General features: G+C 45.3%; 1 protein-coding gene across 4 annotated transcripts in view; it reads right to left on the reverse strand.

Moving 5' to 3' along the window:
- The window catches only part of REEP6 (receptor accessory protein 6), a 43,523-nt gene that overhangs the window by 18,009 nt on the left and 13,150 nt on the right, over positions 1 to 12,364 (reverse strand). For 2 of the 4 annotated variants that reach the window (XM_068234018.1, XM_068234017.1), the window contains exons 4-5: positions 9,299 to 9,467; positions 9,103 to 9,176 (exon numbers count right to left, since the gene is read on the reverse strand). In XM_068234018.1, the coding sequence (XP_068090119.1) occupies positions 9,103 to 9,176; positions 9,299 to 9,467 (243 nt within the window). The remainder of the gene's footprint in view (positions 1 to 9,102; positions 9,177 to 9,298; positions 9,468 to 12,364) is intronic. The other 2 variants (XM_068234020.1, XM_068234019.1) reach the window with 1 other exon arrangement.

The following is a 12,364-nucleotide window of genomic DNA, read 5'->3' on the forward strand; positions in this document are numbered from 1 at the left end:
TGTAGTCTTTCTAAAATGGGGTCACTTGTGGGGTTCCTAAACTGCCCTGCCATTTTAGGGGCCCTAAACCATGAGGAGTAGTCTGGAAACCAAATGCCTCAAAATGACCTGTAAAATCCTAAAGGTACGCATAGGACTTTGGGCCCCTTAGCACAACTAGGCTGCAAAAAAAGTGTCACACGTGGTATCGCCGTACTCAGGAGAAGTAGTAGAATGTGTTTTGGGGTGTATTTTTACACATACCCATGCTGGGTGGGAGGAATATCTCTGTAAATGGACAATTGTGTGTAAAACAAAATTCTAAAAAATTGTCATTTACAGAGATATTTCTCCCACCCAGCATGGGTATGTGTAAAAATACACCCCAAAACACATTATACTACTACTTCTGAGTACGGCGATACCACGTGTGACTTTTTGCAGCCTAGGTGCGCTAAGGGGCCCAAAGTCCTATGAGCACCTTTAGGCTTTACAGGGGTGCTTAAAATTTAGCACCCCCGCAAAATGCCAGGACAGTAAACATTCCCCACAATGACCCCATTTTGGAAAGTAGACACACCAAAGTATTCAGAGGGGCATGGTGAGTCCGTGACAGATTTCATTTTTTTGTCACAAAGTGTCATTTTCCGCTAACTTGTGACAAAAAATAAAATCTTCTATGAACTCACCATGCCTCTCCGTGAATACTTTGGGATGTCTTCTTTCCAAAATGGGGTCATTTGGGGGGTATTTATACGATCCTGGAATTCTAGCACCTCATGAAACATGACAGGTGCTCAGAAAAGTCAGCGATGCTTCAAAATGGGAAAATTCACTTTTTGCACCATAGTTTGTAAACGCTATAAATTTTTACCCAAACCAATAAATATACACTTATTGGATTTTTCTTTTACCAAAGACATGTAGCACAATAAATGTGTACAAAAATGTATATAGAAATTTTACTTTATTTGAAAAAGGTCAGCACAAAAAGTTAAAAAAAAATTTTTGGGAAAAAATTCATGTCTTTGACGAATATAATATTAAAAACTAAAAATCACAGCAATCAAATAGCACCAAAGGAAAGCTGTAATAGTGACAAGAAAAGGAGGAAAAATTCATTTAGGTGGTAGGTTGTATGACTGAGCAATAAACCGTTAAAGCTGCAGTGGTCTGAATGGGGAGGAGAAAGAAAAAAAAAAAAAAAAAAAAAGGCTCGGGCTATGCCGCCGGAAGACACCGCTCAGGCCCCGCTGGGCCGATCTGCATAATTTTTTTCCGCTACACGCAGCTAGCACTTTGCTAGCTGCATGTGCAATCCGATCGCCGCCGCTCTCCGCCGATCTGCCGCGCCGCAAGGCCCCTCTCCCCCCCCCTCCCAAGACCCCGTGCGCTGCCTGGCCACTCAGTGCCAGGCAGCGCTGAGGGGTGGATCTGAGTCCCCTTTGACGTCACGACGTCGGTGACGTCATCCCGCCCATCACCATGGCGACGCCCTCCAGGAGATCCCGTTGTGTATGCACAATCCCGTTGTGTATGGACAACGACCTTGTCTCGCTACATGATATATTAAAAAAAAAAAAAAAAACACACAAAAAAAAACGGCTGTGCTGCCCCCTGGCGGATTTTAATAAACCGCCAGGAGGGTTAAGTGAGTCATTAGGGGAAAAAGGCTAAAATAAGTGGTACTTACTGGGGGCTTCCTCCAGCTCCAAGGACGTCCCTCGCCGCAGCTCTGCCCGCAGCCGTTCGCCGCAGGTCCATCCCGGTCCTTGATGTCAGAGCGACCTCCAGGTCGCTCTGTACTGCGCCTGCGTGAGCGGCGCCATCACCGCCACGTGGGCCGGAGCGGGCTGCGCAGGCGCAGTAGTACTGTGCAACTTTTTCAAATGGGGGTTCTAAACTAACCCACCTTTATTTTACTCATATAAAGACTTCTCAGAATGCTTCATCTAATAAGCAGCTTTGAGGAATTCACTAAAAAGGGCATTACAGGAAGCAACAGCAGCAAAGTACACTGGGTTAAAATTCTACAGGAACTAGAAGACTGTGCTTTCTTACATTCTTAAACTACTGGGTGGAAGCTAGAAAACCAAGATGTGCTAACAGTCAGGAAACCTGCCAAGAACTATTGCTAGGAAGAGAGCTCAGTTTGGAATAAGCCCATATCATGCATACACACAGGCATTCACAGTATAGTGGTAAACAAGCAGAAAAAAAAAATCCGTTTTATTCACCTGGCGCTTCTACCAGTCCCCTACAGCCGTCCTGTGCCCTCAGAGTCACTCACAGATCCTCCTGTCCCCCGCCACCAGCTAGTTTTGTTTCCGCCAAGACAGGCTGCCTGCACAGGCCTGGCCACGCGCATCCTTCGCATTCCCGTCTGCAATAGCGTCTTGCACTATTGCAGACAGGAATGCAAAGGCTACGCGTGGCCAGGCCTGTCAGTGAAATGAAACTAGCTGGCGGCGGGGACTGGAGGATCTGTGAGTGACGGCGAGGGCACGGGACTGCTGCAAGGGGCTGGTAGAAGCCCCAGGTGAGTAAAACTTTTTTACCCTGGCTTAAGTATCCCTTTAAAATCAAATTTCAGCCAATCTGATCCAATATCTCACTGCTGATAATCTTTGTACTGCTCGCTTCACTACAAACTAAAGCAGCCTTGGTTTTGTACCATTCTGCTTGCTGCCCACATTGAATGGGCAAAACTGTGGAGTAGTGCACAGCACTCTTGCCTTGCAGCACTGGGTCCCTGGTTCGAATCCCACCAAGGCACTATCTGCAAGGGATGTGTATGTTCTAATGTCTGTGTGGGTTTCTGTCAGGAAAAGCATAGATAGGTTAATTTGGTTTCCGCCTTAAATTGGCCCTAGACTACAATGAACATAGAACTATGTTAGGGATTAGATTGTGAGCTCCTCTGAGGGACATGAATATGTACTCTAAAGCACACACATACAATTTTTATATTATTTATAATAAACCCCCACAGTATGGATTCCCAACCAGTTATTAATTTTCAAGATTATCGAACATCAAAGGCTCTTAATTTTCAATAAGATTGAGGCCAGCTTCACACTGTGTGCTGGCTTTATTATTGCGGTGCGATGCAAGGGTCCCATCGCACCGCCAAAAATCAACATTAAGGGATTTCCATGTTAATGCACAATGATCCCATCTGGCAGCAGGAAGTGAGGCTCACTTCCCGTGGCCAAAAAGACGAATTGCGCGGAAGTGTATTGACAAAATACGCTTACGCGCAAGTGAATACGTGCGGTGAACAGTATTAAATTTGTGTGGCACCACGGTCTTACATGACTTTCAGTTCAACGCACATAGCCACGTAAGATGCCCTCACGGCGGGCATCAAAAATGTCACTTCCACTGGGGCGCATCCTATCACAAAGGTATGAAAGGCTCCACAGACTTTCATTGGTGCAGCATTGGAATGCAATAAAGCAGGCCAACACACCGCGCCAGTGCGAAAGGGACATTAGTGTTTTTATTGGAATCCCAATGTATTAAAAATATGGCAATGTAAGAAAAAAAATCCCCATCTACGTGTAATCTTCTGCAAAAGCATATGACAAGGTATGTAGAATATCTATACAGTAGAATCTCTCTATAGTAAGCCTCTGGCTATATAGTAAACTCAGTCCTCAGGTCCTGGCCATGCGCCTGTATGAATACCGTATATATTCGCATATAAAGCAGACTCGTATATAAGCTGAGGTACCCACTTTCCCCCCATAAACCAGGAAAAAGTGATTGACTTGCATATAAGCCCCCCCCCCCCCCCGGATAAATAACCAGATGGTCCCCCAATAAGAGGCATCCCAATATCCAGTAAAAAAAAAAAAAAAAAAAAAAAGTCAGATATGCTCCCTGTATGAGACAGCCCCCTCCCTATAGCCAAATAGACCCCCAGTACGATTCAGCCCCCCTCCACATAGCCAGATGTGCATCCATGTCTCTGCTGATTGCCCCTCACATCTGCTTAGCTCCCAGCCTGTTCTAGACACAAATCCTGACAACCAGGGACATTGCCCAAGACAAATCGTCCACACCCTGGAGTCTTAAATGTTGCTAACAGAAGTAAGGGCTCGTTTCCACTATCGCGAATCTGCATGCGTCCAACGCATGCAGATCCGCACATGTAATACAAGTGGATGGGCCTGTTTCCACTGTAGCGTTGTTGAGGTGCGTTTTTTTCAGCGTGAAAAAAACGCACAAAAGAGCCAACGATTTCGCCTGCGTCGGGAATCCGTGCGAATCGCCGCTAATGTATTTAATAGTAAAAACGCATGCGTTTGTTACATGCGTTTTTACCCGCGATTTCGCGTGCGATTTCGCACCTTTTTCAATTTTATTTAGCCCTGGCAGTGTCATGGTTAATTTCGCATGGCACCCTGCCATGCGAAATCGCAGGCGAAATCGCGGGTAAAAACGCATGTGGAAACGCATCCGCATGCGTTTTTACAAGCGTCGGAATGCGGCCGAAATCGCGTCGCAACAGTGGAAACAAGCCCTTAGAGATTTTCCCCATGGCAGATTATAATTCACATCAGACAAAGAGCAAGTCAGTAAGGTGAAGCTGGACTCACCAGGGCACTACGTGTTAAAGGATACCCCAACTGAAATGTGACATAATGAGATAGACGTGTATGTACAGTGCCTAGTACACAAATAACTATGCGGTGTTCCTTTTTTTCTTTCTCTGCCTGAAAGAGTTTAAAAATAAGGTATGCAAGTGGCTGACACAGTTCTGACTCAGACAGGAAGTGACTACAGTGTGACCCTCACTGATAAGAAATTACAACTATAAAACACTTTCCTAGCAGAAAATGGCTTCTGAGAGCAAGAAAGAGATAAAAAAGGGGAATTTCTTATCAGTGAGGGTCACTGTCACGAAACAGCCGTGAGAAACGAGAACGCCATCGGTTTATTGCGCCGATTGCCCTTGATTGTAGTCGGGCCAGCAATTAGAGACTGACATTCCTGGTTTTTTTAAATAGGCAGTTTTTTTCCCCTGTTAGCAGCTGGCAGGAAGACTGGCCCTGTGACTTGCTGATTAAGCCAGAGGGGTAACATTTAGATGTTAATTAGCCAGCAAAGAGCTCACCTCTGCCCCTTTTGGGAAAGACAGGATGAGCTCACAGCAGGGGGCTATTCAAAAATCTGCTCTGCCCAGACCGGCCGGAGCCATATAAGACCCAATAAGAAAGCATGGAGTTTAGGATTTTGAGCATGTTTAAGCAATACCGTTCAGGTGAGAAATGTGAAAGTTATATCATTCTGCTGGTCCGGATCTTGTGAGTATTTTGATATTAAATTTGGGCCACTGGCATAACCAGAACTCTGGGAATTCCACCGTTTTTTAACCGGGCATGCAAACATGCCCAAGTTTGATATATTAATCGGTAGGTTCTGGGGATCGATAATATGCAAGTATTATTTGTGTGCCGGCCGCGTAGGTCGGCCTAGGGAATATGTCAGGATTATGAGGTTGCTGAAGCCCTGCCCAGATGTGATTACCATAGTCCGGCCCGGGGGCCGACTCTGGAAGCCCACCTCTGAACTCAGCTCCATTAAAAGTGAATGAGCTGCCTGGGCAAATTATTCCTCCATTTCACATCTTCCTGAACACACGGCCACCGTGAGGAACAAGTGGTGGCCATCTTGCCGGAACTGAACAAAGGACATCCTCCATTTTGTTTGGATTTTAAATCTTGCTGAACTTTACTCTGAAACAAAGAACTTTGAGAACTTGAAACAGTTTTACTTGGACTTGATGATTTTCCCACAAAAGGACATATTTCCGCAAACCCTAAGTATTTTCTCCCTTTTTATTTCATACTGGCTATTACGGTTTTAATAATTGTTGATTTTAATAATTGTCTGTATATATAAATTTATATTGCGTGAATAAAAGACTTTATCAAAGTCATTCACTGTTCCGCTACCCTGCTTTTCAGCCATACACAGAAACTGAACTCAGACCTCTGGAGAGACGCTACTACTATTGTTTGTTGTTGGCTAGACAGAATAGAGTGTTTAACCGTTTTTATCTGCAGGATCAGTCAGGCAGTCGGGTCCACGGGCCCCTACCCGTGGTGGTGGCAGGTATATCCTGAATCGTGTGTGAGTTGTAATTACCCGTATCTCACAGGCTCCCTTCTGGTTTGTCTGCGGCTAATTCTTAACGGGTCCTGCGCATTGACTGCAACCAGAGTTCGCGCGATCTGTGCGCTGGCACCGTTTAGAAGGCCAATTGCGGTCTGACCACCAGTGCTCCTGTGACAGTCACACTGTAGTCACTTCCTGTCTGAGTCAGAACTGAGTCAGCCACTTGCATACCTTATTTTTAAACTCTTTCAGGCAGAGAAAGAAAAAAAAGGAACACTGCATAGTTATTTGTGTACTAGGCACTGTACATACACATGTCTATCTCATTATGTCACATTTCAGTTGGGGTATCCTTTAACTACAGGATCTGCAAAGCTGCAAGCAGAGTAACTGCTCCTCGAGACCCACAGCCCACACATGGCATGAATATTTGCTTCCATCTCCTCTGCAGGTGTCATCTCTGTGTTGTAGTGTTGTCCGGATCATGAACGATTCGGATCTTTGATCCGAATCTATTTTGTGAGTCGAATCATCCGAATCATCAAAATGAGTGATTTGGATGGCAAAAGGGGCGGGGCCAGGAGCGACACACCCCCTCTCAGCGGGCAGCGGGGTCCTGGAAGCAGAGCTGAGATGGATCGCTCTGTTGGATGGGAGGCAGCCTTGCAGGGAGACAGGTAGATGAGAGAGAGGGGACATGGGTGCCACTGCCAGATATGTGTAGAGCACACATACTGGCTATAACGTGCTGCTGATTATAGGCTGTCTGTTCCGTAGTTGTGCACAGTGAAGACATTGGAAGCTTTTGGCTCAGCTCAGCACAGCTCAGTAACTTTGCAGGCACTGTGATTGCAGCGCAATATGATCCTCCCAGACTCTGCTCTAAACAGCTGCACTTTACTTCTGGGAATGCTTTGGGGAATGCCTTCTTTCACTGTGCGACGTTTGCATTCAAAGTACACAGATGAGCATATAGGTGAAATACATGTAAAGGATATGATTGCAGCATGTGGGTATTGTGTGCAAGCAAACATTTCTGCTCTCTGCTCGTCCCTCCTCCCTTCTCTGTCCACTCCCTGCCCTCTGTCCAACTTCTCCCCTTCTCTGTGTCCACCCCCTCCCCTTCTCCTGTCCACAGCAGGGAAAGACCTGTCCTGCTATTCATTTCACCCCCGAATGCTTCGGTAGTAAAATGATCCGAGATTCAGATCAAAGATCCGGATCTTTTCAATGATCCGATTTGAATCATCCGGATCATTAAAAAGATCCGAACTTCCCATCTCTACTGTGTTGTGCACTACATGAGCTTCCTGACTGCATGTCTTCCGCATATGCCCAGTAGATGGCAGCAAAGCATGCAGGGAGATGTAGTCTCTTGAAGACTTACCGTATATCTGCTTGTAACTTTCACTATTTACTTCTCTCCCTCCCGACATATTGAAGCAGGGAAATGTAGCTTCTTGTATTTTCAATGCTGCATTCTCCGTGGCAAGGCTGTGCTGTTATGTACCGATACTTGTGTTTATGTGACAGGCGGCCACACGCTGTGATTATGCTCAGAGATGTATACTGCCGTGGCTGCAGCACACTATCAGAGCTTCATGATAGCGAGCTGCAGCCATGTCCGTATACACCTCTGAGCATAATCACAGTGTGTAGCCGCCTGTCCCATAAACAGATGCATCGGAGCATACTAGGGCAGCTGTGCCACGGAGGATGGAACATTGAGAATACAGTGAGAGTACATTTCCTGGCTGCAGCGTGTCGGGAGGGAGGGAAGTAGAGACAGCGGGAGATACATGTAAAGGATTCCTGCTCTCTACAATGCTGCACGCTCAGGGGCACATCAGCCTCTTCACAGCCGCACTTACTCTGCTGCGGGACATAGGGGGGCAGACAGCGGGGGTGCACAGCCACCTGACTCTCATACAAGCCGAGACCCCCACTTTTGGGCCACTTTTTTGGGGGTCAAAAATTCGGCTTGTATGCGAGTATAAACGGTACATGTAGGACAAATTCTGCTATAGTAAACTACTTGGCCGGGTCCCTGGATGTTTACTATAAAGGGATTCTACTGCATTACACATTGGTTTGTGTGGTGGACTTTGATATATACTTTAAAGTAAGGTATGATGGCTGAACTGGGAAGGACAGACAATGCCTACAGCATGTATAAGAAAAATCGACATTTCCACTAGACATGATCAAAACCCATTCAAGGCATGATCAAACAACTGCCATTCACAGCAGGATAACTCACGCACATGAGAATAACCAAGCAGGTCAGGGTGACCGAAAAACTACTCGGAAAGCAAAGGGGACCATCAATCCCTGCCATGCACTCATGAGGACTAAGTCTGAAACAGGCTGTCTGCATGTTGGGTTGATGTGGCTCTGTAAATTTTATAAGCTATAGGCTTGCAATACACCAACGGTTCTGGATGCCAGCCTGGCTTAAGGGGCATAAAAAGATAATTTGCATGTTCAGTAATTATGCATGGGGGAGACCACAGTCCCTCACTCAAAGCTGAATTATCGCAAATACCTTCCGTTTAACCACTTAAGGACCAGGGGTGTTTTGTTACATCCGTGCTGCGTGGGCTCTCCAGCAGGGGGGGGCGGGGTGCAGCTGGAGGGGGGGGGGGGGTCTGAACGCCGACGCTCTGTGGCCGAGCGGGGGGGGGGGGGGGGCCCTCTGCCTCCCCGAGTTATGCTTAGAGCTGTCAGAGTATTGCAATGCCCCATGGGACTTGGCACTCCAGCTGTGGTGGAACTACAAGGGTAGCCATCACTGCACTAGAGCTAGAAGAGTCAAATGTCATTTGGAGCTATTAATTAGAACCTGCATTAAGAGGCGGGGAGAAGGAAAAGTAAAAACCTTTAATGAACTACAAAATTTAGAATCCCTTAAAAATTTAGTGACGTGATGCTGTTAAACTAAAACAAGCCATCAGGATATAGGCAAGGCCAAACTGAGCTCTCATGATAAGTACATACAGATGTGCTGGGAAGAGCCTGCTGCTTTCCCTCAGGACCCAGAAGAGATTTGCTGATTGCTAGGGTCTGCAGGACTACACCATAAAAAAAAAACACAAAAAAAAACAAAACAAAAAAAACAAAAAAAACAAATGAGGAAACAAACAAAAATTTAGATTACATTATAGCTTCTAAAAACATTAAACTTAGAACATACCTTGTCTGGTGACATTTTCTGCTGCATTCAAAGCCTGGCCACCTAGGTCAGTAACCACACCATCTACAGTGCGATGGTGCTTTAGGAAGAATGGTCGGATAAAACGGGTGTAAAGAATCTGGGAGCCATTCCAGGAGAAAGGAGCCATACACCATAGCAGGAATGCACACTGCAAAAATGGACACATGCTATATTCAGCACCAAACGGCAGGAAACATTTACATCTTTCATATGAATTAAAGTATGCAAGGCTTGCCATGACAACACACACAAAGCACTGTGGGGTAAAACCCCCTAAACTGAATATCCAGGGTGCCATCTTGACATTTATAATCTAAAATTATCCTTCTCTGGGCTGATGCACACAGAGCTTTTCTGAGCATTTTGAAAAGCGCTTGGCTAATGTATGTGAATGGGATGGAGCACACCTGAGTGATGTGCTTTTTTCCCCGAACACAAACGCGGGTCCTGCAGTATTTTTGCCGATTTCAGCCTCAATGTTAAGTGGAAAATCGCTCTTAAAAAAGCACTTTATCAGAGTGATTTTCAATGCGTTTGTTACAGATGCTGTTCAGTTACAGCTCTACTGTAACATAAAAAACGCTACACCAAAACGCTCCAAAAATCACTAGGCATGCTTAGAAAATTGCTAGGGACATGCCTAAAATGGCCCTTAAAACAAACAAAAAAAAAAAAACCTTCAACACTAAGCATTTGCTTTTACGCTGGCGCTTTTTGGTGTGCACTGGCCCTTCCTCCTGGTTTTCCTGCTGATTTTTTGACTGCACTGTTGTCTCAGGCACATATTTGCAAACCATATAGTCTGAACACCATAATTACATACTTTTTCCCCATTCTTTGGTATTCTAGAAAAAGTATAAGAATCAACTCAACAAAAAAAAAAAAAAAAAAAAAAAAAGAATGAAACATTTCAAAAGACGACTTTTTGCTTCAAGTTTCCATAAACACTGGCTTGCATGCACTCACTGCTGTATGTACATTTTTTTATGGAACCTGTTAAAATGCTGTATAACGGCATCTTTGTATATAACATTTGCAGGAATTGCTTTTGTAAATAAATGGGATAGGGTGTCCTTCCACTCCAAAGGCTCAATAAACTTGCATTGTGAGTTGTGAAACTCCAGTGGGCAGGCACTGTTATGACCATAGCCTTGGAGTGTCACAGCTTAGGTGGTTATTTAGTGGTGGTATATGGTACGATAATAGAGGTGGAAATAGGGACAGATCATTGTTGCAAAATAAAGGCAAGATGGATGAGATTAGCCACGATTAGTCCAAGAGGGTTAAATGACCATTTTAGTCTAAAATGTTTTTTGGGACTTCTACCATTTTGGTTTCTCTGTTCACTTTTCCTCTAGAACCTGGAGTGTATAGGACTCCATCGGTTGGTGGGTGGTAGGCATAAAGGGACTAGTCTTATCTCTGGAGTTTGTGAGTTACTGCCTATCTATGACCTCCAGTATAACTGTACTCTCCTCTGCCACAGTGGCCATTAAAGTCAATGAGCGATGAAAGTGCTTTGGGCACCACAGTAATGCAGAACCTGCGGTGTATTACTTTTCTACTTCCAGAAGTCGGTGTTATTTTTTTTCCGTTGGATGCACCACAGCTGTAACGTTCACTACGACCATTTCAACTGCAGTGCAATTATTCCAACTTGCACTGCATTAGTGTAAAAGGATCCTCAACGTTACTGGCATGGACACTAATCTATATGCTACAAAGCATTGTGATAGCTGCAATTTAATTTACTGCTCGCCCACTCTATTCCATAGAAGGAGAAAGCCCCACCCCCATCCCAGATTAACAGTATAAAAATTTTCACAAGAGGGGGCCCAGAGGCCACACTCCAGCTCTGTAGCCCACCCCCAGCACTGATCACATAAGATTCCCTCCCCTCTCCAGGAATCTCACACAGTGTAAGTGGACCTGAACTCAGAACTTCTCTCCGCTCTAAAAGATACACAACAACATAATAACCTTTACATAAAAACATGTATTTGTTACAGCTGATACAAATCCTAAAATAAATCTGCAGTTTCTACTTCCTGATACATGGAAGCAGACATATGGTTTACAGCCTGTGCTTTCAAATGAACTCATCTGGGCATAGGCAGTCATGTGACACAGGAAAGGATCAGATTACAAGTTGTGATTATACACAAATGAGGGGGAATTAGGCTAAACTCTCTAAACACATACAGGGTGCATTTCTCTATGTTTTCTTCTGTCCTGTGTAAGGGTTCAGGTCCACTTTAAAGGACTGTTTAAAGGTAAAATGAAAGGCGCGGTGAATAGGGAGGGAAAATTAGATGCTTACCGCCTCTTGTTCCCAGCTGTCACCCGCCGGTCTTCTCCAATAGATGCCGGTGTCCTGTCAAATCTTCTGACCTCTAACCCGGACATACTGCGCCGCGCATGTGCAGTATGTCCTTTCTTCACACTTCTGCCGGCGCATAATTTTGGCAGAAGCAAGTTCACTCCCCTGGCTCCTCCTTCCGTGGAGTGCAAGTTGCTATGAAGGAGGAACCAGGGGAGTGAACTTGCTTCTGCCGAAATTATGCGCCGGGCAGAAGTGTGAAGAAAGGACATACTGCACGTGCGCAGCACAGTATGTCCGAGTTAGAGGTCAGGAGAGTCGACGGGACACTGGCATCTACTGGAGAAGACCGGCGGCTGACTGTGGGGAACAAGAGAGGCGGTAAATATCCAATTTTTCCTTCCTAGCCACCGCACCTTTCATTTTACCACAACTAAGTAACAGTGCTGGAAGATGTAAACCCTCCTTGTGAAAAAAAAACAAAACCCACAACTGAGTTATGGAATGGGGGCAGGGCCTTCATACGTTATGGTGTGGTCGAGCGGGTGAGAAAATTAGATTGCAGCTATCCCAATGCATTACAGCAAATAGAGGTAAAAGTCTCCCTGCCACTAAGGTTAAGTTACACTGGAGTTTCACTTTCAGGGACCAGAGCAGCACTGTACCCAAGACGTTCAGCAAGTTCAATTCAATGTAAGCATGTGTCACAGCTCACATGAAACCAC

This window comes from Hyperolius riggenbachi, chromosome 1 (genome assembly GCF_040937935.1).
Source record: "Hyperolius riggenbachi isolate aHypRig1 chromosome 1, aHypRig1.pri, whole genome shotgun sequence".
In the NCBI taxonomy this organism is placed as follows: Eukaryota; Metazoa; Chordata; class Amphibia; order Anura; family Hyperoliidae; genus Hyperolius; species Hyperolius riggenbachi.